The sequence below is a fragment of the Rattus norvegicus genome, chromosome 6, assembly GCF_021556685.1.
Source record: "Rattus norvegicus strain SHRSP/BbbUtx chromosome 6, alternate assembly SHRSP_T2T, whole genome shotgun sequence".
In the NCBI taxonomy this organism is placed as follows: Eukaryota; Metazoa; Chordata; class Mammalia; order Rodentia; family Muridae; genus Rattus; species Rattus norvegicus.
This window is the reverse complement of record NC_141539.1, coordinates 128,338,541-128,363,857: the sequence shown is the minus strand read 5'-3', so window position 1 is coordinate 128,363,857 and position 25,317 is coordinate 128,338,541. Positions and strand designations below refer to the sequence as shown.

General features: G+C 45.5%; 1 protein-coding gene across 18 annotated transcripts in view; it reads right to left on the bottom strand.

Moving 5' to 3' along the window:
* Unc79 (unc-79 subunit of NALCN channel complex) overlaps positions 1–25,317 on the bottom strand; it is a 246,811-nt gene that overhangs the window by 32,276 nt on the left and 189,218 nt on the right. For all 18 annotated transcript variants that reach the window (XM_087553452.1, XM_087553459.1, XM_087553463.1 and 15 more), the window contains 8 exon segments: positions 24,285–24,387; positions 21,534–21,674; positions 17,569–17,607; positions 11,902–12,014; positions 11,734–11,819; positions 11,009–11,182; positions 7,392–7,460; positions 4,511–4,621 (listed from right to left, as the gene is read on the bottom strand). In XM_087553452.1, coding sequence (XP_087409578.1) covers positions 4,511–4,621; positions 7,392–7,460; positions 11,009–11,182; positions 11,734–11,819; positions 11,902–12,014; positions 17,569–17,607; positions 21,534–21,674; positions 24,285–24,387 — 836 coding nt within the window.

Here is a 25,317-nt window from a genome sequence, read left to right as displayed (position 1 = left end):
TTAATGCCTTTGTGCCTGTATCTGTGTGTGGGCACATGCCTGTGGGTGCAGGTGGCCACAGTGGCCAGAAGAGGGCGTTGAATCCCCTGGAACTGGAGTAATAAACAGCTGTAAGGTGCCCAGCATTGGTGCTAGGAACTTTAATTCCTCTGCAGGGACAAAGTGTGTGTTCCTACCGCTGAGCCATCTCCCCATCACCATGCCTTTACCGTTGATAAATGGTAAAAGTGCCTGCCTGTCAAGCAATTGCTCTATAATAAACATGCCCGTGGTTCATTAGAAGCAAATGTTTGGTTGCACACCTATAGTCCTGCAGATCCTAGCTGGCTCACAAGGCTCTGCCTTTAACACACCCGTTTGTAAGTTTTTCATGTATGAAGGGCACTGGTCTGTCTTCTCCATCCATGTTGCCTTTGTCTGGCTGGAATCGGGAGCCTGCTGCCTTATAGAGCATTTGTACTGTGCTCCCAGCTTCTATTTTATTAGTGTGCATGAGGTGGATAGCAGTGTGTTTCTGAACCCTGAGTGGACATCGTCACTAGAGCTGTACGGTGTTAATCTGTGAGAGGCTTTAAGCTGTCAATGCCACCTTTACACTATCTTTCCATCACTTAAGTTATTTATTTTTATTATATTAATTATATTATATTTATTATATTGTGTGTGTGTGTGTGTGTGTGTGTGTGTGTGTGTGTGTGTACTCTATCTTGACACACACCAGAAGAGGGCATCAGATGCCATTACAAATGGTTGTGAACCACCATGTGTTGCTAGGAATTGAACTCAGGACCTCTGGAAGAGCAGTCAGTGCTCTTAACCACTGAGCCACCTCTCCAGCAGCAGCTTGTTCTGTGTTTTTTTGTCATAAGTACATTTTTATTTGTATCTTATCTCTGTACTTGTTTGGAACTTACATAGTGCATTTCTGGCTTTCGAAGTTTATACTCAAAATAGTGACATGTATTAAGAGTTTAAAGTCACATAATCCCTGTCCTTGTGAACAATAGGGAGAGTGCCTTAAATTCATCCCTGAGCTACACATAAAAACATACAGACACAGACACAGACACACACACAGACACACAGACACACACAGACACACACACAGACACACAGACACAGACACACACACACACACACACACACACACACACACACACTGTAACCAGACTATTGTTAGCTGGTATTTTATTGTCCTTTTGTTTTATACTTAGTGATATTACTAGCAAGTATAATTAATATTATTACTGCTGTTGCTTTATATTGTCAGTGATTTCTTAGATTTATACATTTTACTAATTTCTTTGGTAAATTTCCTTTGTATATTTAGAAACCTTCTCTGTTGATTCAATTCTCTTCATATTATAATCTGTCTTGAAGTATTAGGTCGGGAAGAATGTGTTCACGTTTTCAGGGCTCGAGAGATGGCTCGGCAGAAAGGAAACACTGTTCTCTCGGAGGATCCAGGCCCAGTTTCTGGCACCCACTTGAAGAGTTCGTATCTGTAATTCCAATTCCATGGGGCTCAATGCTCTCCTCTGGCCTCCTTGGGTAACAGGTACACACATGGTGCACATACATAGATACAGGCACTCATATACAGAAAATAAAAACAAATGGATCTCTATGAGAATCGATCAATACTTTCTTTCCTTTCTCATGAAGAATACCTCCTTAGCCTTCAACCTTTTAAGGCATTCTTAGCTATAGAGAATTCTAGGTAAACAATTCTTTTTCTCTCCTATCATTTTAAAGACTTTCCCATTGGAATCCAGTTCCCTCTGGTGTTGTGAGGCTTGCTGTTCAGTCTATTTTCAGAGTGTGTGTTGTCTCAGTTGCTCTTAAAACATTTCTTTTTCTTGCTTGTTCCAATCACAGCTGTTCATATTAACTAACGAGTACAGGTGAATGTTTGCAGTGAGTGTGTGCAGGTGAGTGGGCGCAGGTGAGTGGGCACAGGTGAGTGTGTAGGTGAGTAGGCACAAGTGAATGTGTGCAGGTGAGTGGGTGCAGGTGAGTGGGCACAGGTGAGTGGGAATAGGTGAGTGTGTCGGTGAGTCAGCACAGGTGAGTGTGTGCAGATTGAGTGGGCACAGGTGAGTGTGTAGGTGAGTGTGTACAGGTGAGTGTGTACAGGTGAGTGTGTGCAGGTGAGTGGATACAGGTGAGTGGGCACAGGTGAGTGGGCACAGGTGAGTGTGTGCAGGTGAGTGAGTGCAGGTGAGTGGGCACAGGTGAGTGAATGCAGGTGAGTGGGAACAAGTGAGTGTGTGTGGGTGAGTGTATACAGGTGAGTGAGTGCAGGTGAGTGGGTACAAGTGAGTCAGCACAAGTGAGTGTGTACAGGTGAGTGAGTGTAGGTGAGTGGGCGCAGGTGGGAGGATGGGTAATACTTTTGGATACATTGTATCCCAAATCAGAGAACTGATAGTTTTCACTAACTATGTAAATGATAAAAACCCTAGTCTGTTTTCTACAGAATTGCCTACTGTGTGTTAGGTCTTTATAGCTTTCATCTTTTCATCTTTGTCTCGGTGTTTTTCAATGTCTTTCTGCTTTTCCATGTCTCCAATTCTCCCTTTAGGCTATGTCTAATTTGCTATTTAATCTGTCAATTGCAGGGTTTTTTTTTTTTTTTTTGCATTAGTGATTACCATTCACTTTTTATCAAGTTTAAGTTGACCGGATTTTCCTTTTAAATGAATAAATCTCTTTTCGGGTTGTTTCTTCAATCCTTTATATGTGTATAAAATGGAGTATATACTCTTATAGTATGGCGTGTACTCTAATGGTCCCTGTCTCACAATTTTCATATTCTTGGGAGAAATATCATTTCTATTTATTGACTCTCCTAATCTAGTCCCTGGTAGGTGTTTTTACTTGGGCCGAATTGAGTTTCGACCACTTAGGCTCCTCAGGGTGTTAGCCTCAGGAGTCATGCTGGGGCTGGCTGCAGGCTCCTCTCTCCAGAGATGCCTGAGGTCTGTTTCTGAGCTTCCTTCCGCAGAGACACAGAAGCTGAGCACCTGTCTCTGGAGTAGCACCAGTGTCATGTGGCTTCAGCTTGGCCGCTGTCGCAGTTTGCAAGTACCATAAATTCCATTGCTCTTTTCAGTGATCTGCCTGTGCTTACTAATTTGTCAAAGGATATAAGATTAGTTCTCCATCAGAAGGCTTAAAACCCATAGCAATGCTTGTCACTACCATATCACAAATGTATTCCTCCCAAACTGCCCTTTACCCAGTGGACAGACAGCCTTCAACGGTTCTGACTTCCTGAGAGCGATGACCTGACTCCAACTCCTGCTATGGAACTGAATAACGCCATCTCCTTCTCTTGTGTGGACATTGGCACTCAAACCGCTGTGCTGTTAAGACAGCAACTCCCCGACACAGTCCTGCTTCTGTGCTCCACGTTTGGGTTCTCAAGTCCCTCTTCCTTTGCTCTGTTGTTCTTATAACACCAAACGTACATTTAAAGTAAATGTTATAAAAGTATTACTATATTTCATCCAAACTCTAGTCTTTTCAGTGGGGGCGGTTCTGGATTTTCTAGACTGCCTGACGATGTCACCAGGGTTCTTTATGTTTTCCTGTCTTCTTATCGGATTACATAAGGAAGCGTTATTAGACGGAACCCTTTTAGAATAAAATGACTTCTAAAAATAAAGCATTTTTACTGAATTTGGGACTGCGTTTTGTATATCCACTTTTTTAAGCATGAAAGAAAAAGGGGGGTTGAGTTACTTGTCAAAGAGAATGTCCGAGGGGGAAAAATACTGTCTTGAGAGGGAGAAAATATATGCCCCAGGCAGGACGGTAAGTAGCTAAGGATGTGAAAGGCCAAAGAGAATGTTATCGAGGGACACATAGCATGGCGGAGTGGGGGCAAGTTGGTGAGAAAGATGGCTGGGGAGCTCTTTATAAATAGAAAGAAAGCTTTGTTGTAAAATGGGAGTTTTCGGAGGAAAAGAAAGGGCTCATAGAAGGAGGAGACAGAAATAGAGAGGGCTCTGCATGTTCGGGAGGAACCCACAGAAACAGAGGCCCATTGAAAACAAGCTCAGGACACTGAGCCTTAGAAGGGAGCATTGAAGCATTGTCCTCAGGGTGGGAAGGATCCCACTTTCTCCTGCTGCCTGCATTTCCTGAGGCCAATGCCTACCAGCCACGATAAGGCCGCCATAACTACTGGACAGGAAGTACCCTTCCATTTTCTCAGGCGTGGGAGACCAGCAGAGGAACCCTGAGGAAGATTCTCATCTCAGAGGCTGGGACAGAAACACGGGAGCATTAAGGATCGGCTACCCGCTAATGATGCGCTGATGAACCTGAAAAGGTCCATGCGAGGTCACTTAGGCCATTAGGAAATGGCCTCCACGTGGCCTCCGTCTCCAAATCTGTACATTCCAGAACCAGCTAATGTATACATGTGTAAAGCATCCAACCAGACCTTGACGGGGATTGGCCGCTCTGCCTCTGGGGTCCTGGGAACACAGAGGAGGCTCACCTTTGTGAAGGCTCTGTAGCACAGGCCACACAGCTCCACCAGGTAGGCCAGCGTGAAGACTGCATTCTGAATGACAAAGCTCAGCAGCTTGGAGAAGGGCTCCAACAAACTCTGCAAAGACAGAGAGACAGACAGGCTGTTTGCTTCCTCACTCTGCAAAGGCATTAATTAATCTTTTTTTTTTTTTTTTGGTTCTTTTTTTCGGAGCTGGGGACCGAACCCAGGGCCTTGCGCTTCCTAGGTAAGCACTCTACCACTGAGCTAAATCCCCAGTCCCGGCATTAATTAATCTTATTGACCCTTAACTGCAAGAGTTGTTTTTTCAGAGATCCAGTGCAAGCAGCTGTGAATAGCCATTCTGTTGGTCTAAAAACTCAACCAGCAATTCAAAGAGAATGACCCAATCACTTTATTGCTCAAAAGATAAAATAAATTAAAAAATAAAATAAAACCTCTCATTTTCTCATGAAAATGAGAAATGGCCCTGTCCTCATGCTAGGCTGGCAATCCCATCTCTGTGAGGCTGTGTTAGGACCACTCAGTCTGTTCCTCTGGACCCTTGAGCAGCTGTGGCTCAGATCCACACAGTTATACTCTTGAGGAATGTCCCATGTGTATCTCCAAGGCCCATGAACTCAGCCACAGTTCCTGCTGCCCAGTTTCCTGCAAGTATTCATCAGAGGGAAGTTGCCTGTTCGTTTCCTTATCTGAGCCCTACCCTCAGGGCCAAGTTTTAGTCTTGCAGGCTTTCACAAGTCACTCATGTTTTGTAAGCACCCACTGAGTGCCAGGCAGTGCTTCTCCATTGTTTGTTCTATTCAAAGTTCTTCTGGCAACTCCAGGAGCCAGGGAGAGCGCAAGCTCTAGCACTTGATTTTGCCCTTCTTAGTCGGAACCTTGGGTCTGGATACAGACATACACAGTGCATCTTTTATTAACAATATAAGAAATTAAAGTGCTATGTAACTCTTCAGAGCCATCCATCTTAACAGCCACACTGAAAACAGCACTTCAGCAAATATGTCCATATCAAATGTTCACCTCAGTGTTCTTCCTTAAAATACATTTCAGAGAAAGAATGACCCAATAAGAGGATACAAATATATTAAAAAATAATTACTTGGTGTGTGTTCACATGTGAGCGTGTGTTCATGCCATGGTGTGCATGTAGAGGTCCAAGGATAGCCTCAGGTAGCTGTCTTCACCTTCTATCTTGTTTTAGGTAGAGTCTCTCTTGCCCTCTCTCAGAGCCCCTGTCTGGCATCCAGGTCTTATGTGAGTTCTGGTGATGAGTTCTGGTGATGGGGACTCGAGAAGTCATGCTTGTTGTCAAAGGCAACAACCCTCCAAGCATCTTTGCAGCTCCAGATCTGAACTTAGTTTTAAAGATTTAGATTATTTTTATTTATGTGTGTGTGCATATGTGTGTTTATGCCATGTGTGTGCAGGAGCCTGCGGAAGCCAGAAGTTATCAGATCCCCTGGAACCAGAGTTACAAGGGAATATTGGCTGCCTGACATGGGTGCCTGGAAACAAACTTGGGGTCTGCAAAAGCAGCAAGTACTCTTAATTGTTAAGCCTTCTCTTCAACCCAGAAACATTTTGGAATTCCTTTTATATTTACATAAAAACAAGTTCATTACTTGTTGTTTGTCCCCTGAAAATGGGTGTTTTTCATTTATTGGTACTCCTCTATAAAAATTTTTGTGGTGCTTTTCATATAGAAAACCTTAAAGAAACTTTGAAATGGTGAGATAGAAAGCTATATTCTAGATTATATGAAAATGCTCATAAACAACAGCTAATTGGCAACATGGCACAGCAGAAAACCCTAGAAACTTGCTAAGGATGTATGCTTAAATTTCAGATATTCACAAACTGGCTCTATGACCTTGATTAGACATGTTGCTTCTGAAGCCTATGTCCTTCTCTGTACAGTCACAGACTGGGTAATCTCTCAACCAGTTAGCATGAATTCTGACTCTGTGAAAGTACAGGGGGAAAAACCAGTTAAGAACGCATAGCTATAAGAAATGTGCATTGTTGGTAGATGATGAGCTAGTAATTAAGCACTATCATAAAATAAGCTCTTGTACTGCTGCACAGGAAGCAGCCAAGATATGTGAGCAGGGTATAAAAGGAAATGAGAAACAGTCCAGAACACCCCACAAGGCTCATGAACTTCCTGGCATCTGCAGGAAACTGTAAGTGTTAATACTAAAAGCTTGATCAAGGAAGTGCTTCCTACAGATTATATGAACATTTACAAGCTTTAAATGAGACTTGAAGGATGAAAAGGTGTTCAGCACACTGACAAGGGTTTGAAAGGAAACAGCCTATAAAGGGTGAGAGTCTGAAACTAAGATTATATGTGTAAAGCACCTGATGCAATATAGGAGTATTCAACAGACAGTGTCCACTGTCATCTTGATGATAATGATGCTGACTTTGAGGCTGCAGGGAGAAGCATGGTTGAATGAAACAAGCAGAGATTAGACTGGGAAAGTGATCTGGTGAGAAGAGATGTAACTGTATGCTACATCAAGGAATTTAAATGTTATCCTAAAAGAAATCAGAAGTCATCAAAGACTTTTAGCTAAGGAACCAATACAACCCTATTTAAAAGGCTCGGCTAGTTGGTAATCTGGAGGATGGAGTGGTGGGCTAGACCAGGATGAATGGCTACAAACAGTAGCATTGCAGGATGTTAGATGCTGACCCAGAGTGATACTAACAGGAGTCATTCCATACACAGCAGCCATGTTATCAGTATTGCTATCTGCCTGTCTTTCAGTCATAAAGCAATCAAATAACCAACGAGTCAAGCTTTTCTGAAGTACTTTAAAACAACAACAACAACAACAACAACAAAAATACATACCCTCGTGGCATTGGTAGAAGGTATCTTCAAGAGGCAAATCATAATTCTCAAACTGGAATCTAAAGAACACTGTAAACAGATATGAAAAGGGAAAAGTCAGCTCTCAATGTTTCCTTTGCTTCAAATATTTTCTGCATTTATTTTGCAAAAGGAAGAATGCAGGTCTGGAACAATAGCTCAGTCAGTAAGGGCTTGTCACATAAGCATAAAGCCCCAAACTTGCTCTCTAGAATCCATGTAAAGGAACTGCTTATGTTGGCAGGTGTTTATAATCACAGGGCTAGGTGGTGATGGCATTGAGATTCCTGGGGCTCACTGGTCAGCCAGCCTGGCCAAGTCAGTGAGCTCAGGCCAGGAAGAGAGTCCATCTCAAAGGCCTGGTGGACCATGCCTAAGGAGTCATTCCCAGTGCTGACCTCCGGCCTCCCCATGAACACATATCCACAGCAATTCACACATACACTCATACACACATGTACACACATGCACACACACATGCACAAACATATATAACCTCATGCGCATGCGCGCGTGCGCACACACGCACACGTCTTACTGTAACTACAGCTATACTGTGTCTTATGTATATTAAAAATAATCACTCTCAGATAAATATTTTAATTAAAAATTACATAAAATTAAAATAATTATTAAATAAATTAAAAGTGCAGCTCTGAAGCCATTTCTCAAAGATATAGTTCAAGAACTAAATGATATAGAAAGTTGGATAAAGAACTGGATGGATGGATGGATGGGCAGATAAGTGGATGAACAAGTGGCTAGAGAGATGGCATGTAGACACATAGGTAAGTAGCAGGTGTTAAATGTATACCAATCTAAGGAGGCATGCTAAATTATGAAAAGCTATTTGGGGGCAAAAAAAAACCTTATAGAAATCATTGGTCTAAATAAGACCCAGTTTTATCACCCTTTCTCTAGGATTTGTTTCTTATTTTAATTTTTCCCAAGGCTGGGGATTAACTTTGGTCCCTTTGCACAGTAAAAAGGGGTGGTACTGCTGAGTTACATGTCCCCAGTCCCTAGGAGGGAAGTCATCTTCCCTTTGTCAGGAAAAGACATGACCTGGAACCTGGAGAAGACCAGCAAAATTTCTGAGAGAGAAAATCACGCTTTGCAAATTTCTACATCAAAATATGCTTTGAAAACCCCCTGGTCTGCAGGGATCGGGAAGAAATGGCAGAGCACAAATAACCCGCGGTCCTTACTGTTGCAAGCATATCCTTACAGCATTTCTGCAATGGGCACTGACCCCCTTCCACACAGTGTAGACTAAGCCAGGGGGATCCTCTTGGATCCCTGGACTTGCAGCTTGTCTATCACCTGAAATTTGCATTTGTTCAAATGCAAATCCTCAGGCCACACTCCAACCAGTGACAGACAGTCCTCTGTGACTGTGATTAGCAGCAAGAGTGGTGCACACTGAAGTCCAGGTCCACTTCAGTGAGACTCCTCAAAAGCAAACTGTAAGAGTTTCAGGGGAGGATATTTCCCCAAGAGATTAAGGACAAAACAGAATCAGTTCTCAGATCTGGCCCAGTAGGGAACGCTCTGACATAAATCCTGGTGGTATTTTCTAAGTATCTTTTAAAAGAACCTGGGCCTGTTCAATATGCCAATACCCTTCAGAATCGGTGTGGCATTTACTTACTTTAAAGCAGGAGCTGAACACTAGCTGCTGATCAGGCCAAACCCTAGTGACTTAAAAGCCAGAAAATGTCATCTTGGGGGGTGGGGAGGGGATATGCATATGCTGAGGCTTGTTCCCACTGAACCAGCATCAGCAGGAGAGGAGCGCGGCCCTCCATGGGAGCCACGCATTAACACTGTCAAGGGTCTCAGCTCTCCTTATTACCTTGCCTCTCACCACACCACTCCACTCATTAAGGGTGGAGTCCCAGCAGGCGCAGCTGATTGTCGCAAATTAGGCATGCCAGTTGTTTACAGCAGCAGCGCTCCCTGCTGGTCAGTACTGAGCTCAACATTTTCACTATTTATCAGGACAGGAGCTTCTGAATGCTTCTGAATAGCTCATCAGGAAAGAATGTTCCAGAAAGACAATCTCTCTGCTCTAAGGGGATTCTGTGTGGCCATGTTAAAATGTGTGCAGGGGTATGTATGCACACACCTGTGTGTGTGTGTGTGTGTGTGTGTGTGTGTGTGTGTGTGTGTGTGTGTGTGTGTGTGGTGTGTGTACATGCACGCCATGGCACACATATGGATGTTAGAGAGAAATCTTTGGGAGTTGGTTCTTTCCATACATTGTAGGGGACACGAGAATCGAACTCAGATTGTCAGGCTTGGTGGCAAGCACCTTTGCTCCCTGAGTTATCTTGCAAGCGCAGGACTAGTCCCCTTTGCTTGGATCTGTTCGTCTACTTTAAGCTATGGATAAATAGGTATCCCAGAGAGTGGTGATACAGAAACCATCTTTTGCGTTGCTTTCCAAGGTCCCTTTGAACACTAAAAGGCAGCACTCAGCAAGCTAAAGTCTCTGGGTCACCACCTCACCTCACGGGATCCTCATTAGCATCCACTAGTACCAGGGTTGGCTGACCTTTGCAACATCCCCCACCTATGAAGTACCAACACGTGACCTCCCTGGCCAGATGAACCAATGATTTGGTTTTGTTTCAGTTTGAGTGATTTGATTCATGAGTTACATGAAGAAATCACACAGCTCCAGTGGAGCTAGGGTCAAAGAACCAGCTCTGCCAAGGCTGGCTCTCCAGGCCCAGGTTCTGGGGATGGGATGCTCGCAGCTTTCTTGGTTTACAACAGTGTGCAGTCTTACACAGAGCACTGGGCTGAGAGTCAGGAGGCCTGGGCTCCCATCTCCACCCCACCCCCATGGAGCTATGACAACTCCAGCCTCCTCTCTTAACGTGTGATTCCTTACGAGACAACCTACGGGAAAAACACGTCTCCCTGGTTTCTCCCTCCATGATAAAGTAAGCGCCTGCTTTTCTTTCTTTTCCTCTCTTTGTTCGTTTTTCAGTATCAGGTCCATGGTCATAATAAGCACAATACTCGAACTACAGATTAACCACCGAGTGTCATCTTGCTCTTTCCGGAACATTACTCCAAAAATAACCCACGAGCCACTTTAAATAATTCTCTAAAGCTAACACTTTACCTATGTCCGGATTCCTTTTGGATAAAACTATTCATTTCCTCACCTATCTAAAATCCACTTGAGGAGAAACGCTTCCGCGTAAAGGCGCTCTAAGGACTGGGGATACAGTTCAGTAGTAGAGTGACTGACTAGCGTGCACAGGATGATGAGTTCTAGCCCCCTCGCTGACAATGAAAACAAACGCAAATTTGAAAAGAAAGAGAGGAGAGACCATGAGCCACAGTCTGTTGGCTTCAACTGAAAACCAGGTGACCCCTGGGTGCCTTCGCTGTTGGCAAGTAAAGTGTCCACGCCATGCTGCTTACAGCAGAGTGGACAACCTAAACAATTCTCCTCACGCTACCTGACAGATTTCCCCTAGCCCTCTGGGATCTATCAGATCACCTGGCCACGCTTCGCGCGTTGGTCTCTTTAAGCAGATGGGCAGAAAGCAGTGGGAGCTGAGAATGTGGGCTGAGCTCACCTTCAGAGGTAAAACACAAGGCAGCTTGGCAAAAAATGTCTGAAACTGGTTGCTGATCGTGGTCCAGAGGCTGCTAGGAGAATCCATGGGCAGAGCTTCCATGAACGTGGCGATGTTTTCCAAACAGCGTATCATAGCACCCCCTGCTGGTAAATTCTTTTTGTTATTTAGACCCTAAAAACACAAAAGCACAGGCAATCAAATGCTGAAATTGTACACGCATCATAAAGCCACCCAGTGTAGGTCTGCTCAGAAGTCATAATATGCACACTAGAAACACGGCGGACGGCCTGCTACACGGGCCGACTGTTGCACCGGGCAGAAGGAATACAGTAGAAAACCCAGCCATGTTTGGGAAAACTGCGGGGGACAAAACCAGCTATCTTTACGTCCATGAGGTAAAACGGGATCATGAATTAAGAACTGTCTAAGGCTACGTAACTGGTGTGGTGGGTGCTGAGAAGGAAGTGAGTGATGCCTGCTGGAAAGAATCTTCCAGATCAAAGACTGGAGCTGTTGATAAGATCAGCTGCTGCTTTCCTCCTAGCAGCTCCTAGGGCATGGTGAAGCAGTCTGGAACTTCTCTATGTTAACTCATAAAGGCTTCACGTCCATCTTGAGATACAACACTGCACCGTGAAGCAGGTCAGGAGTACCTCATGGAGGGAGATAGGTGTGGTCCATAGCTTTGCCTGGGGACTAGGGCAGCTCCCACGCAAACCTACCTCCAGGAGCTGACTGAGGGCAGCGATTGAGCTCAGCTCGTTGAAGTCCATGAGAGATGTGGCTAAGGTCCGTAAAAAAGTCCCATCTAGAAAGCAAATGGTCAGGTTTAGTAGGGTTTCCCAGGACTGGCCAGGTTGTGGTGTGTGGGTCCCCAGGGAGTGAGTTACCTTTGATGGCACTCTGGAAGAGCTGAGGGAAGATGCCGTTGGGGGCCAGCTGATGGAAGATACAACGCAGGAACTGCTTGGCCACACCCGCCGCATTGCCTGGAACCATCATGCTGTGTTCAAACAGAGAAGAAAACACAAGCGATGGGCCAGCGAGCGTGTGTGCCATGATCTGGAGGTTAGGCTCTGAATACTGCAATTTTGTCCACCTGTCTTGTTCGCTGTTTTCCTCAGAGAGATGAAATTACCCATCGTCAAACCTAATACTTCATAACGGTTTTTCAGACAGATCCACAAAGTCCCAAAAGAATCACTTCAGGCCTCCCCAAAGCCAGTGACCTACAAAGACCACAAGTCCAGAAGTGGACGAGAGTCATCAGCAAGGACCTAGCAAGGCCAAGAGAGGGTTGCCCTGAGGGAATGCAGTGGGTATCATCACTTCTTTTAGGAGATGTCCTGCCATGTTTTCTTGGAGCATCTGGACTGGCATTTGTGGCAAAATAGGAGCCAAGAGTTTTACGTGGACCTGTCTCTTAGACAAAAAGCACCAGAAAGAATAAGTCCTGAGGTGGCTGGGTAGGGGAGTGGGTTACCAGAAGTGAGAAGCCAAAGATCCCAAGCGGCAAGAAGCTCTCCTAAGCTGGGCACATCAGCCTCACTGTGCAAGTCCGCCCTGGAATGTTGGTTCAAAGGCCAAAGATGACCTTCAGGGAAAACAGAGCCCTAAGTTTATGACTAACTTAAGGAACCAGAACAAGGGAAACCTTTGGCTATTTGTTTCATGAGGCCCCCATAGCCCTAAAACTAACATCAGATAAGACTGTTATCTGAATAGATAAAAACAAAGGAACAGGAAGAGAACACACAGCGCAGTGTTCCTCTGGACACCGCATCCGACTCCAGATGACAAGGATAAATGATCATGACCAAGTAGGGTTTATCCATACAATGCCAGAAGAGTTTCACAATGGACACAGGGGCTGGGAAGAAGGCAGGGAAGAGGACCAGCGTTCAGATCCTCCATGTGGGCACAGGGGACCGCCTATAACTTGAGCCTCAGAAGATGGAGATGGGGGATCTCCCGCATGAGCAAGCTTCCTATCCAGACTAAGTGCAGCAGCAAACTCTGAGGCTTGATGGAGAGACCCTGCCTCAAAGGATAAGGTAGAGGAATGACCAAGGAAGATTCCCGATGTCAACTTTGGGCCTCCACACGCAAAGGCGCACACAGCTGCAGACATGCACTAACATACATGTACAAACATGCTATACACACAAAAAGGGGGGGAAAGTCAATGTAATTCAACATAGAAAATAAAGAAAAACACATATGAGTTCCAAAATACTCAGCATATTGGAAATAGAAGGAAACACCCTCAAATTGTTAAAAAAGTGTCTGTGGAAACAAAAACAAAAACAAAAACCCTGCCTAACACATCACCAGAATGAGATGCTGAAGGCAGGAAACAAAACAGGAATGGTCGCTTCCACATCCCTTATTGTGCTGATGGCTCCGCCTACCGTGATAAGGTGATAAAACCCCCAAAATATCAGAAAGGAGAGAGTAAAAGGCATTCTTTTGGTAGTTGATATTATGTTCCCACCCCCCAAAAATAAAATAAAACCACAAGGACTCTATAAAGTCTAGAAGGCTTAGGAACCTCTAGAACTTGTATGTGAATTCAGCTAGGATACAACACTAATTCAGAAAAATCTATTTATCCACCAGGTAAAAAGTGAAAATTATTTCCTTCAAAATTCAATTTACATTGGCTCTAAAACATAAAATTCATAGGGATCAATCTAACAAAATTCAATGAAAGATTTACAAAACTTAAAATTTAACCAAAGACTTACAAGACCACTACTGAACAGTGCTTGGGAGCTGGCTGGGTTGAAGGCTCAGCTCAGACAACACTTGCCTTCCAAGTTCCAGGATCCAGGTTTGAACCCAGAATCCTCCTAACAGGGAAAGGTGTTGGTCATGTGCTCTGGGAGTCGCAGCACTGGGGTAGTGCAGAGAGGGGGATCACAAGACTCATTGACCAGCCAGACTAGCCTAACTAGAACCTCTAGACTAATAAGAGGCTTTGCCTCACAGGAGCTGGATGGCGTTCCTGAGGATGACACCCTCCACATATGTGTGCACACATTTCAAAATCATAGCCGAGAGAAACTTAAAACTTAATGAAAGGGAGGATATATAAAATCCAGCATTGTTCTACCAGTTATTCGCAAATAAATGTACACCATCAACTTCAGTAACCATTTTGTCTAAACAAGGGGAAGCTTGAGCACAGTGTAGTACTGATTCCTGTTAGGTCAACAGTGGGAAGACTGAGGAAGGAGAATCACCACAAGCTTGAGGTCAGCCAGGGCTCAAAGTAAGACATCGTTTTAAAAAGCCAAGATAGAAGAAAAGGGAGAAACTAATTTGGAAATTTAAAGAATCTATATATCTAAACAAATCTTTATAGAAAGGAAGGAAGAGGGAGGGAGGGAGGAAGGGAGGGAGGGAGGGAGGGAACCCTGGCTACCTGATGCCAAGCCTCACCACTATAATCCAGATCCTGTGGCACCAGATCAGTGGTTCTCAACCTGCAGGCCACCACCCCTCTGGGGACTGCATATCAGATATCTTGCATGAGATATTTATATTATAATTCATAGCAGTAGCAAAATTACAGTTAGGAGGTAGCAACAAAATAATTTTATGGTTGGGGATCATCACAGCACAAGGAACTGCATTAAAGGGTCACAGCATTAGGAAGGTTGAGAACCACCACACTAGATTAAGGATCAGCGTACAGACCGAAGGAACCAGGCAGATGCAAGCTACCATACAGGGAATTTAGAGTTTAACAGTGGGCCAATGAGGGAAGGAGTCTGTAAAACAAGAAGGTGCTGACATAGCTGGATATCTGATGTGAATACACGGAGGGTCCCCACCCCCACCCAACACTATATAAAAGTTAATACTGATGGATTAGGTAAGTGGTAAATCTAAATGGTAAAGTTATGGAACTTCCAGGAGAAAGTGGTGGAGAAGACACACGACTTGGAAGCAGATGAGGTTTCCTTAGCTAAACAACAAAAATCTGTGATTACACACACTTTAAAGCACGGACAAGTTAGAGTTTGTCTAAATGAAAACCTTGTCAGCAAGTTAGAGCATCAGGAAAATGAATGAGCCCAGCCTAGGTGAAAATATTCTCAGAACATATTTATGCAACGAAGTCCGACAACTCCAGAGTAAAAAGGAAAGAGCCCGATTTAAAAGATGGAAAAGATTATTTAAACAAGCACTTCGGGAAAGGATATATATATAAAGCAGTCGATGAACACTTGAAAAAAAAATGTCCTCAGGAAGATGCAAACTACAACTACCAAGAGATAGCTACCACATAGCCACTCCATCTGCCACAGTCGAAAATACCAACAACACCAAACTCTAGCAAGGATATGGAGCAGCCCGAGTGTGCAAATAAAAGAGCATCTCACATAGGACGAATAGCATCACCTTTAGCTAATATTTTCTCTATTTTTACCTACGTGTCTATGGGTGAGTATAAACACACATGTTCAGATACCCTCAGAGGTCAGAAAAGAGCATCGGGCCCTTCAGAACTGGAGTTACAGGCAGTTGTGAGCTGCCATGGGTGCTGGGAACCAACATTAGGTCGTCTGCAAGAAGCTACACTCAGGAGTGCTGAGCTAGGCCCTAGCATCGCCACTTTTTTTTTTCCTTTTCTTTTTTTCCGGAGCTGGGGACCGAACCCAGGGCCTTGCGCTTGCTAGGCAAGCGCTCTACCACTGAGCTAAATCCCCAACCCCGCATCACCACTTTTATACAACCATATGTATGCAAGGGAAGTTCTGATCTCTTATCTTTAAAAAAAAATCAAGCACACATAGGTTTTGTGGCACAGCGATTCCATTTCCAAGAGAAGTAAGCATCTATTTACGAAGACCTTGTCTAAGAATGTTCATAGCAGCCAAGAAATCGCCCCAAACTAGAAATGACCCCGATACCTTTAGTAGAAACCTGAACTAACATGTAAAGCATGCTGGGCTTCGACCAAGAAACAGCCCAAGGTACCAGCAACAGCATGCGTAGATCTCAAAGCATTGTTGCCTGAAGAAGCCAGACACAAAACAGCAACACAGTTCCATTCATGCAAAGCTCTACAGCAGGCAGAATTAATCGACCACTGAAGAAAAGAGCATTGCTCTACAGCAGGCAGAATTAATCGACCACTGAAGAAAAGAGCATTTGCTTTCATGGTTGGAGGGCAGTCAGGCTGGTGAAAGAAGGGCACATTCGGCAATCATGGTTAAGTTCTGTCTTGACAGGGCCCAGGTGTGCAGGTAAAGTTATTCTTCAAACTCAGTGAATGTGCACATAGGGTTGTGTGTAAATTTTACAAAAGAAAAACCATTCCTACAGTACCACCATAGTGTGTCTGTCAGCAAGAATGTATTATACATGAGCTCTACCAGGACAGAGGGTCGTAAGTGTTTTAAGGTAAAGTGTGTTGGCCCTCACCTAGTGCCCTGTGACCTCAGTAAAAGCCAACCTTGAGTGACCTCTGTGGTCTGGCTGCTTCTATCCTGCTCTATTCTGTTTTACTTCCTGCCATCTTCTCTGTGTTTTCTGAAGCCACACTGGTCTGTCTCCACTTTCCTGACTTGAAGTCCTTGTCCTCGCTGTGCCCTCTGCCTGGAGCACTCTCTCCATAACCTGAGGCATAGATCACTCTCCCCCTCAGTGTTTAAATAGCACTTCCTCCAGGAGACTGTCCTTGGTCATTGTGTCTAAAATACCAGTCCCGAGCCTTCTCTATTACCTGAAATTGGTTAATATTAATAAAACATAGCATTAAATGATATGAAGTTATACAGCCAATCTCTTATTGGTTAACTTGCTTATTATCTGTCTCTTCGACTTGAATGTAAATCCCACAAAAACCAGGATTCGACGTCTGACCACCCTCTCTAGTACCTGGCACTAACTCTGTAGATACTCGTTATGGGTCCATAACCTTACCGCAAGCCAGGGAGGTCACAGGCTGGTCCCCTGGGCTCACTGGTGAGTGCCTGGTTCTATGAGAGACCTTGTCTCAAAAAACATAAGGTGGAGGGGGCTGAGGAAAGCACTCGATATTGATTTCTGACCTCCACACTCACCGTGCAACACAGGCACATACGCACATAAGTAATCGTGTAATTAATTAACTTAGGTGAGTCTTTTTTTCCCACAGAAGTTAGCACAGTTACCACACACTTTTGAGACTACTCATTCACGTCTGCCTCCTTGGTAAGACTGAAACTGAACGAGGAGAGGATCACGACAGTTGTTGCCTTTAACATGCAGGGCTGGGCTGGGGTACAGCTTGGCAGTAGAGCATTTTCCTTGGATTTGGCCTTGGATTCACAGCATGGCAAACAACAAAAGCCTCACTCAACTAGTGTAAGTTGGGCTTTCAAATGCTTGTTGACTAAAACGAGTGAATGAGTGAATGTGCAAGCCCAGGTCAGAAACTCTCGGGAGCTACAGTAGAATCGCAGCCGTCATCTCGGAGAGCACGGGCCGGCGGCCTGTGTCAGACCGCGAGGACATGCACAGGGTGAAAACAGAAATGAGCCGAGCCCACTTGGGGTTCTTACCTTTCTGCTTGATTAGAAAACGTAGTGCTGGATGCGAGCCTAGAAAATAAAGGGAAAAGTCACACAGGTATCTTAGCTTTCTGTGGTGAGGTGCACTAGCATTGAGCTAGGACCTCGGGTTTTGGGGTGAGAGTATAGACCCCAAGAGCCCCTTTGTAGGCACCAGAGGGACCACTCTGCTGTCGCGTGCAGGGTTAAACTTAATCCCAGTCTCCCAAACCTGTCTTCTGTATCAGTTGCAGATCCCCATGCAAATGCACACAGGTAGAAAAATTTGCTCTCAACCATCCAACGTAAAAATATGTGGTAGCTGTAACCAGGCTGGACAGACACCAGAACCTGCGATCCAGTGATCCCTGCATTAACTCAATGCATTTCTCTGTCAACGACCTTTGAAAACCAGACTACCAGCGAACTGCAAACTGTTTATCGTTCAACAACACAGATAACAGAAGCATCCGTTCTCCCTTGCTGCTGGGAAATCTGCTAATTGGAGAGGAGAAGTAGGAACAAAATAACCAACACCAACCACGTTACGGAAAGTATGGTGTAGCTCTTTAACCCCAGACATAGGTTCTCTCGTGACAGAGAATGGACCAAATTGATGGGTTCAGAAAAAAAACCATACAATAATCTGTAAGATATCGTGTGATACTGAAGAAACCAGGTGACTTCCTGTTTTAATAGGACAGCTGAAGGGACCAAGAGTTCCAGAGAGGGACAGAGCCTCCAGCAGCCACTGTCAGCAAGGCCCTTCCTGGCTGCTTTGGCTCTAGGCCCCCACGCTAAAGGTGAGGATGGAGAGAGAAGCATTGGCAACTCAACCAGATAATAACCAAGGGTGTGGGGGACGGGAACTTAAAGGATTCGCCTGGAAACCAGAGGGGCGGGTGAAGCTTGAATGGGATCTCAGCAGACGGCACTACGTGAGATTGGAAACTTTGGAGGGAACAATGAAAGGGCTGAGCTCACAGACTCCTAGAGCATCTGGAAGGGCTCTGTGGTCATCCTTGGCAGGGTCTCATGATGCGCTCTTCACGGTGCCACTGGGACACGTAAGGAACGTCCAGCTAGGTGACTCTGGAACCTGCTTCCTTGGCAGCCTGATGGGGGAGCTTAGGCTGCCGAGAGCTACACAATTTGCACTAAATGGTTCCCAGTCTCTTGCTAGGCTACACAGCAGAGCAAGTAAGCTAAGTGTAAGAGTGCGGGTATTGAAGTGTTCGGGTGTAAGTGTGCGAATGTGTGTGCCGCTGCTCGTCCATGATTTTCGTCAAAGCTCACGGCGTTCCGTCCTAACATTTGGGAAGAACTGGGACACGGGTTATGTACTCCCATGTAAAACAACACAATCTGCTCTCACCGTCCTCTGTGGCTTAAATAAGTTGTTCCAAGATGGCAACCGAGGAGAACCACAACCCTACCTGGGTACCTACAGGGAACTGGCAGGAGGAATGGTGGTCGTGCCTTAGTAAGAACCTTCAATCCCACAAGCGGTAGAGATAGAGGACAAGTGTATTCCGAAATTAGCAAGACTGGGTTAAAAGGCAATGGCTTGGGTGAAGCTATCTTTTCCTTCTCTCTTCCGGGTCTATATCTGTCACTTACCTCTCACAATGGTTTTTGAATTTTTATTACACTTCACTTTATGCTGTCTTTGACTATGCGACTCTAAAGGCACTCCAAAAATAATCAGGGAGGCTGGACTAGGGAGATGGTGCAGCAAGGTGGGCAAGAACACTTGTGCAAATAAGAAGATCTGAGTTCAAAACCCTGGCACTCACATAAACGTTGGGTATGGCTCCCCAACATGGGGAAGTGGAGACACTCAGTCTGGGAGCTCACTGCCAGACAGCCTAGCATAAACAGCAAGCTTCTAGTTCAAGGACAGGCCCTGTCTCAAGGGAGAAGGGAAGTGGTAAGGAAGACGTCCTCTGGCTTCTGCATATGCAAAGAGGTGTGTCCACGCCCTTAAACGCACCAAAGATATACATGCACACACATACCACACCATACCACACTCACCTGCAACACACAAATACCACATTATACTATTCACATGAATTGGGGTGGGGAGCAAATAGCAGAACTACATATTTTGGGGATCAAGTTCTTAGCGTTTTCCTGTTCAACTTGATATCAGAATTACTACACTACTACTACTACTACTACTACTACTACTACTACTACTACTACTACTGTGTACCTACGTGAGTGTACATGATGTATATGTGTGTTGCACATACATGCAGATGGTGTGCACAGAGGCCAGAGGAAGTCGGTGTCCTGTTCTACCATTCTCTGCCTTCTTCCCTGAAGATGGGTCCCTGGCTGAACCTGGAGCTCAGCTGGAGCCGGGAGCCCTGGTGACCCTTCTGTCTCAGTCCCTGCAGCACTGCGTTCACAGGTGCTCACCTGTGCATGCCTGGCTTATCACGTGGGTGCTGAGGATTTGAACTTGAGAACACGTGCTTATACGGCAAGGATTCTCCCCTCAGCCATCTCCACAGACCCTGCTCTTATTCTTTTTAAAGTCAAGCTTAGCTCCGTCAAAACTCATTCTCAGGAAGTGTGGTCCCGCATGCCCATAATCCTAGCACTTTGAGGGCAGGAGAATTGCTGATTCAGACAGTCTAGGATACAGAATGAAACCCTGTTAGTGGCTAGCCTGAGCTACATAGTGAAACCATCTACCAAAACCAAACAAAAGGAAAAGAAAGCCACAAACCAAAAAGATTGTTTTCCCCTCCCTCAAGTTCCAAGTATCTGCAAATCTACGTCCTCCAGATGACAGGAAACATGCCTGCTGAGTTCTCCAAACACTTAACCATGCCCTGTCTTAAATGGCCATCCAGTGATTTCACACAAAACTGTCTCTTTCAACAACCAAGGCAGCCAGGCATGGTGGTAGGCATCTATGATCCCAGTACACGGAGACTAAAGCTGGAGGGTCATGAGGTCATAGCCAAAAGTGGCTTCATAGCAAGACTCTGTCTTACAAACAAAACAAAAACAAAAACAAGGAAACATACTCCACCTATCACCTAAGCATAGGGTTCTCGGTCTTCTTTTTCATTTTTAATATTTAATTTAATTTTACACGGATGGGTGTTTTGCCTGCCTGTCTGTTCACAGTGTGTGTGGTGCCCTGAGAAGCCAGAAGAGGGCATCAGATCCCGTGGGACTGGCGTTACAGGTGGTTGTGAGGCACCATGTGGGTGCTGGGAATTGGACCTGGGTCCTCTGGAAGAGCAACCAGTGCTCTTTACTGTTGAGCCATCTCTCCAGCCTCAGGTGCTAGGTCTTACTTAATGTTGGTGGTCCAAGGCACCTAGCACTGTGCTGGCAGGGATGGGAAAGTTAGCAGGTTCATGCAGAAGGTAACTCAGCGTCTATAAGCCGCATAGTTATTACTGGACCGGAATCTAGTCGTGAGCATGAACCACATTCCTCTTCTGATGTCTACATATAAAGGGAGCTCCCTTCACACTAGCGCTCAGACTGCAGGACCCATTCCCAAAACGTGAAGCCAGAACTGGGAAGTGGCTAGGTGATGCACAATAACGCCCAGAGCTGAACAGATCAGTGAGGCTCTCCTGAGATCACGAAAGATGGCATCAGATCACTCCAGAAGGGGTCAAGAGCAGTACCATGGCTAATACACAAAGCCTGCTGTGGACGGACCATCCAAACACATACAACAACAGGGAGTAACAGTCAAACTCCCTTGGTGCAGCCTCCTCTAGCTCCACTCTGACCCTGACTCATGACCTGGTATAGCTGAGAAATGAAGTCAAAAGAAGTTTCCATCCATTTAAAAACAGAACAGTCTGAGTTGATTCCCCAGGTTCCAGGCATCTGCAAGGTGACCGGATGCTTCCCTTTCAAATGGATGGTTTTCATTTTAAGATAAGAGTTTCAAGTAAGGCTCCTCTCTGGCAGGCAAAACAGAACCTAACGTTTACCTTCCCACAGACTGCATGATATCAAGCAACAGTGGCGCAGCCAAGTCTGGGCTCAGGTGAATGAAGGTGGAGAGGACCACGATGGCTAGCCCCAGGGTCTCCTCATCGTATTCCTCGAGAATGGCCCCGCAGTCATGGCATCTGCAAAGGAGGCAGAGGGAGGGACGTGTAAGAAACCCAACTGCGGTTTCAAGGTAACATACAAGCACAGCCATTTGTCTGAAGTCTTCAGAAAGGCGCCAAATGGTGGCGACTAGGCCCACTCTAATGTAAGTGGAGACCTCAGTGCTGCTGTCACCCTAAGACATGGGAAAAGTGTGGATGGCAGCCATCTTAGATGTTGTCTTACCATTCAGTCCATGAGCATCTGGCCCCAGAGGGGTTTCTGCTCCTTTAGAAAGAGCTTCAGGTAGGCTATCAGCTCTTGGGTCTTTAAGAATGTGAAGCTGTGTCTAAGAATAGTCAGTGGCTAGGTTTTTTTTTTGATCAGTTTTTATGGTTTTATTTAAGCATAAGTAAATGTGCATGTGAGACATCGGCTCGTTTTTCCTTGTGGTACAGTTTGGTAACGTGTTTGGTGGCTCTGGTGGCCAGCTCTGCTGCTGTTTCTGTGATGGGGAAAACATTTCGGCATGGGAAGAGCTGCTCACAACAGGAACTCTTCCAGATCTTTCACACTGTGGACCATGAACCTCCTGGAAGTCGGTGGGCAGCGTGTCCTGGTTTTCTCATCGCATAGCCACCGCTGGACCTCAGGACCTGACCCCTGAATCTCTTCATTCCCTGTCGTTGATACCCCTGGGTTACACCAGATGCACTTAACTCGGACGTATTGTCCTGGCTGATGCAGGATGACCTTCAGGGTCCTCTATTTGATGATCTTGGGCTTTTTCAGATGTCTGAGGGCAGCTGCCTCACAGGCAGCAGCAAGGAAGGAGGGGGGTGGTGGTAGGAATTACATTAATTTTCATTTGTCAAAATCAGAGATGCCTACGGGTAGCTAGAAGCTTTCAAAAGATATTCTGTTTGTGGGCATGAGGCAAAGGACTCGAGTGAACCTGGGCACGCGAGGAAGCCTTCAGAACCAGGCTGGGCCACTCGTGACTGTACCAGTCCTGCTAAACTAGTACGTCCATTCACACTTGCTTTTAAGAAGCCTACACCCAGGCTCTTTCCAGTGACCTAATATAGGTTCCACTCACCCGACTCTACAAAAGGCAGCTCTATTAAAGGGAAACTGAGAACTAAAAATAACTCATGCTCACACAAATGCACGTGCACTGGAACACACACACACACACACACACACACACACACACACACACACACACACACAATCAGAAGCAACCAGGACAAATCAGACTTGAAATGGGGGAGCATATGACACAAAATGGGGAAACTATAACCTAAGTTCTGGGGACATTTCAAATCAGTTGTATAAGCCAGGCCCCTTTGCTTCTTGAGTCTGGCCACTGTGATGGCAAGTTTTTAATATCAGCTTGATTCAAGCTAGGATTATCTTGAAAGGGGTTACCTTAATTGAGAAAATCTCTCTCTAGGCTCAGCCTGTGGGCATGACTTTGAGGCATTTTCTTGGTGGGTGACTGTGTGGTGGGAGGACTCAGCTCACTGCGGGCAGTGCCACCCCTATTTACGTAATCCAAAGATATGTATGAAAAGGCAAGCTAAGACAGTGCTGGGGGAACAAGCCAGTGAGCAGCATTCCGCCATGACCGCTACATCAGTTCCTCCTCCCCTGACTTCCCTAGATGCAGGACTGCAGGTTCTAAGGTGGTTTTGGTCGTGGTGTTTAATTACAGATGTAGAAAGCCCACGACAGCCATCAGCTCACTTCTGACTGAGTGGACACTCACAGTCCTTTCTACTCACTTGCCTTTATTAGAAGTGTGAGCCACCTTCATCTGGGAACCTGTCTATTCCCAAGGGATCTATCCAGGTTTGAAAATCTGCAAGCCTCACTTTGTTTTTGCCACATTCACTGAAAAAGATTTGTGTGATAGGCAAGACATAGTGGGCTTGGGGCACAAAACATAGAAGAAATTGTTCTCGCCCCAGGAAACTTACCATCTATTTTATAACATGGACTAGTACTATGTAGACAAAGAAATAAAATACATTGTGACATGCACGGGGCTAGAGATGCATCAGAGGCCCTGAAAAGTGGAGCCCTGCCCCTCATAATCAGGGAAATGTCTTCGGCTAGACCGTAAGTGAGTGAATAGGAATTTGCTAGGGAGACCAAGTAAGGAGAGAGAACACATCAGGAATGAACACATCTGGAATTTTAGATGGGGCAGGGGAAAGAACAGTGGGGACATTCACACTGGAGAATACCTTAGCTAATGAGCTAAACGTGGCCTCAAGCTTAGAAGTCAAGGCTGCTGGGAAGTGACAGACGGAGAGGTGACAAGCCAGTTTGAGACACGGAGAATGGACTGTATTGTCAGGACGGAATAAGAATGGAGTTCTTTTTTATTTCTAGTGCAACATTTGATGTTTCTGGATGAGGGGGGCTTTTACGGGCATTGAATTAATTGCAGGGGTGAGTGAAATTAACCTATTCACTCCAAATTAAAGTAAAGGAGGGGGACCCCGCTCACACTGTGTGCATTTCTGAATTGTAAATGTGTACCACACAGCTTCAGCCTGCTGAAGAACAGTGTATTTCCTCACCTGGTGACCAGACTCCAACTTTAAAGCCAAAGGGGGGAAGGTAACGGGCGAGCTTACTTGTCAGCCATCACTGTCGGCTGCTCCTCTGTGAACTCTTCAGGTGCAGGCACAAACATGCTGGCGATACTGGGTGCTGACAGCAGGCTGGATTTAGTGGCGCCTGGGTAAGCAGCAGAGAGACAGCCGTGAATACAGACAAGCTTCTAGGGCCAGGGGAGTCTGCCCTCGGCATCCATTAGCTCTCAGAAGACCACATTCGTGAGACTGTGACCCCAGCCCATCCTCGGCACGAAAAAGCTCCCCCCTCGCCCCGGCCGTGAAGTGGGGCCAAGAAAGAGATGGATGCCTGTCTACCTTTCCGTGGTTCACGATTTTGAAATATCAGAAATCTCATCTGGGTCAGCAGAGTTTACGATAAAGATGGACTTCCTAGCCATAGAGAAAATTGTGTCTAATGCACAAGTGTGGATCATCATTAAAGTGGGGCTAATACGGGAAGACAGTGAGGCCCCAGACTTGACACACCTGACGAAGTGGGAGGCGGCGAGAACCCTCAGACTTCACATAGATGAACAGAAGGGGGCACCGGGGCTAGAAACCCGGTCCAGTGTTCTGCTTTGAAAATTATTATCATAAGCGCTAAAGCAAAAAAGACTTCATTTTCAACAGAAATATTTATGAATGCAGCATCAGCTGTTTGACTTGGCGACTTATTCTACTTCACCCAGTCAACACGACAGCTTAAAAACAGAGAAATCCAAGGCTGGAATCGCAGCAGCATACACCAATGGACAGTAAAGGTGGAGACTGAAACGATGTCTCAGCGGTTAGGCACCTTCTGCTCCTCCAGAGCATGCAAGTTTCATCCCCCTGCATCCACGTCAAGACAGCTTAGACCTGCTCGTGATTCCAGCTCCAAGTGACCTGACAGGCTCCTCTTCTGGCCTCCCTGGGCATCTGTGTTCAGGTGTACATACGTGCACATATGCATGCAAATAAAAAAAATATAAATCTTAAAAGGTAATGAATGTAGGTGTTCAGGAGTCGTGCTCTCTGTGAAGAAAGACTCCGTGTGGGGCAGACTCCCTGG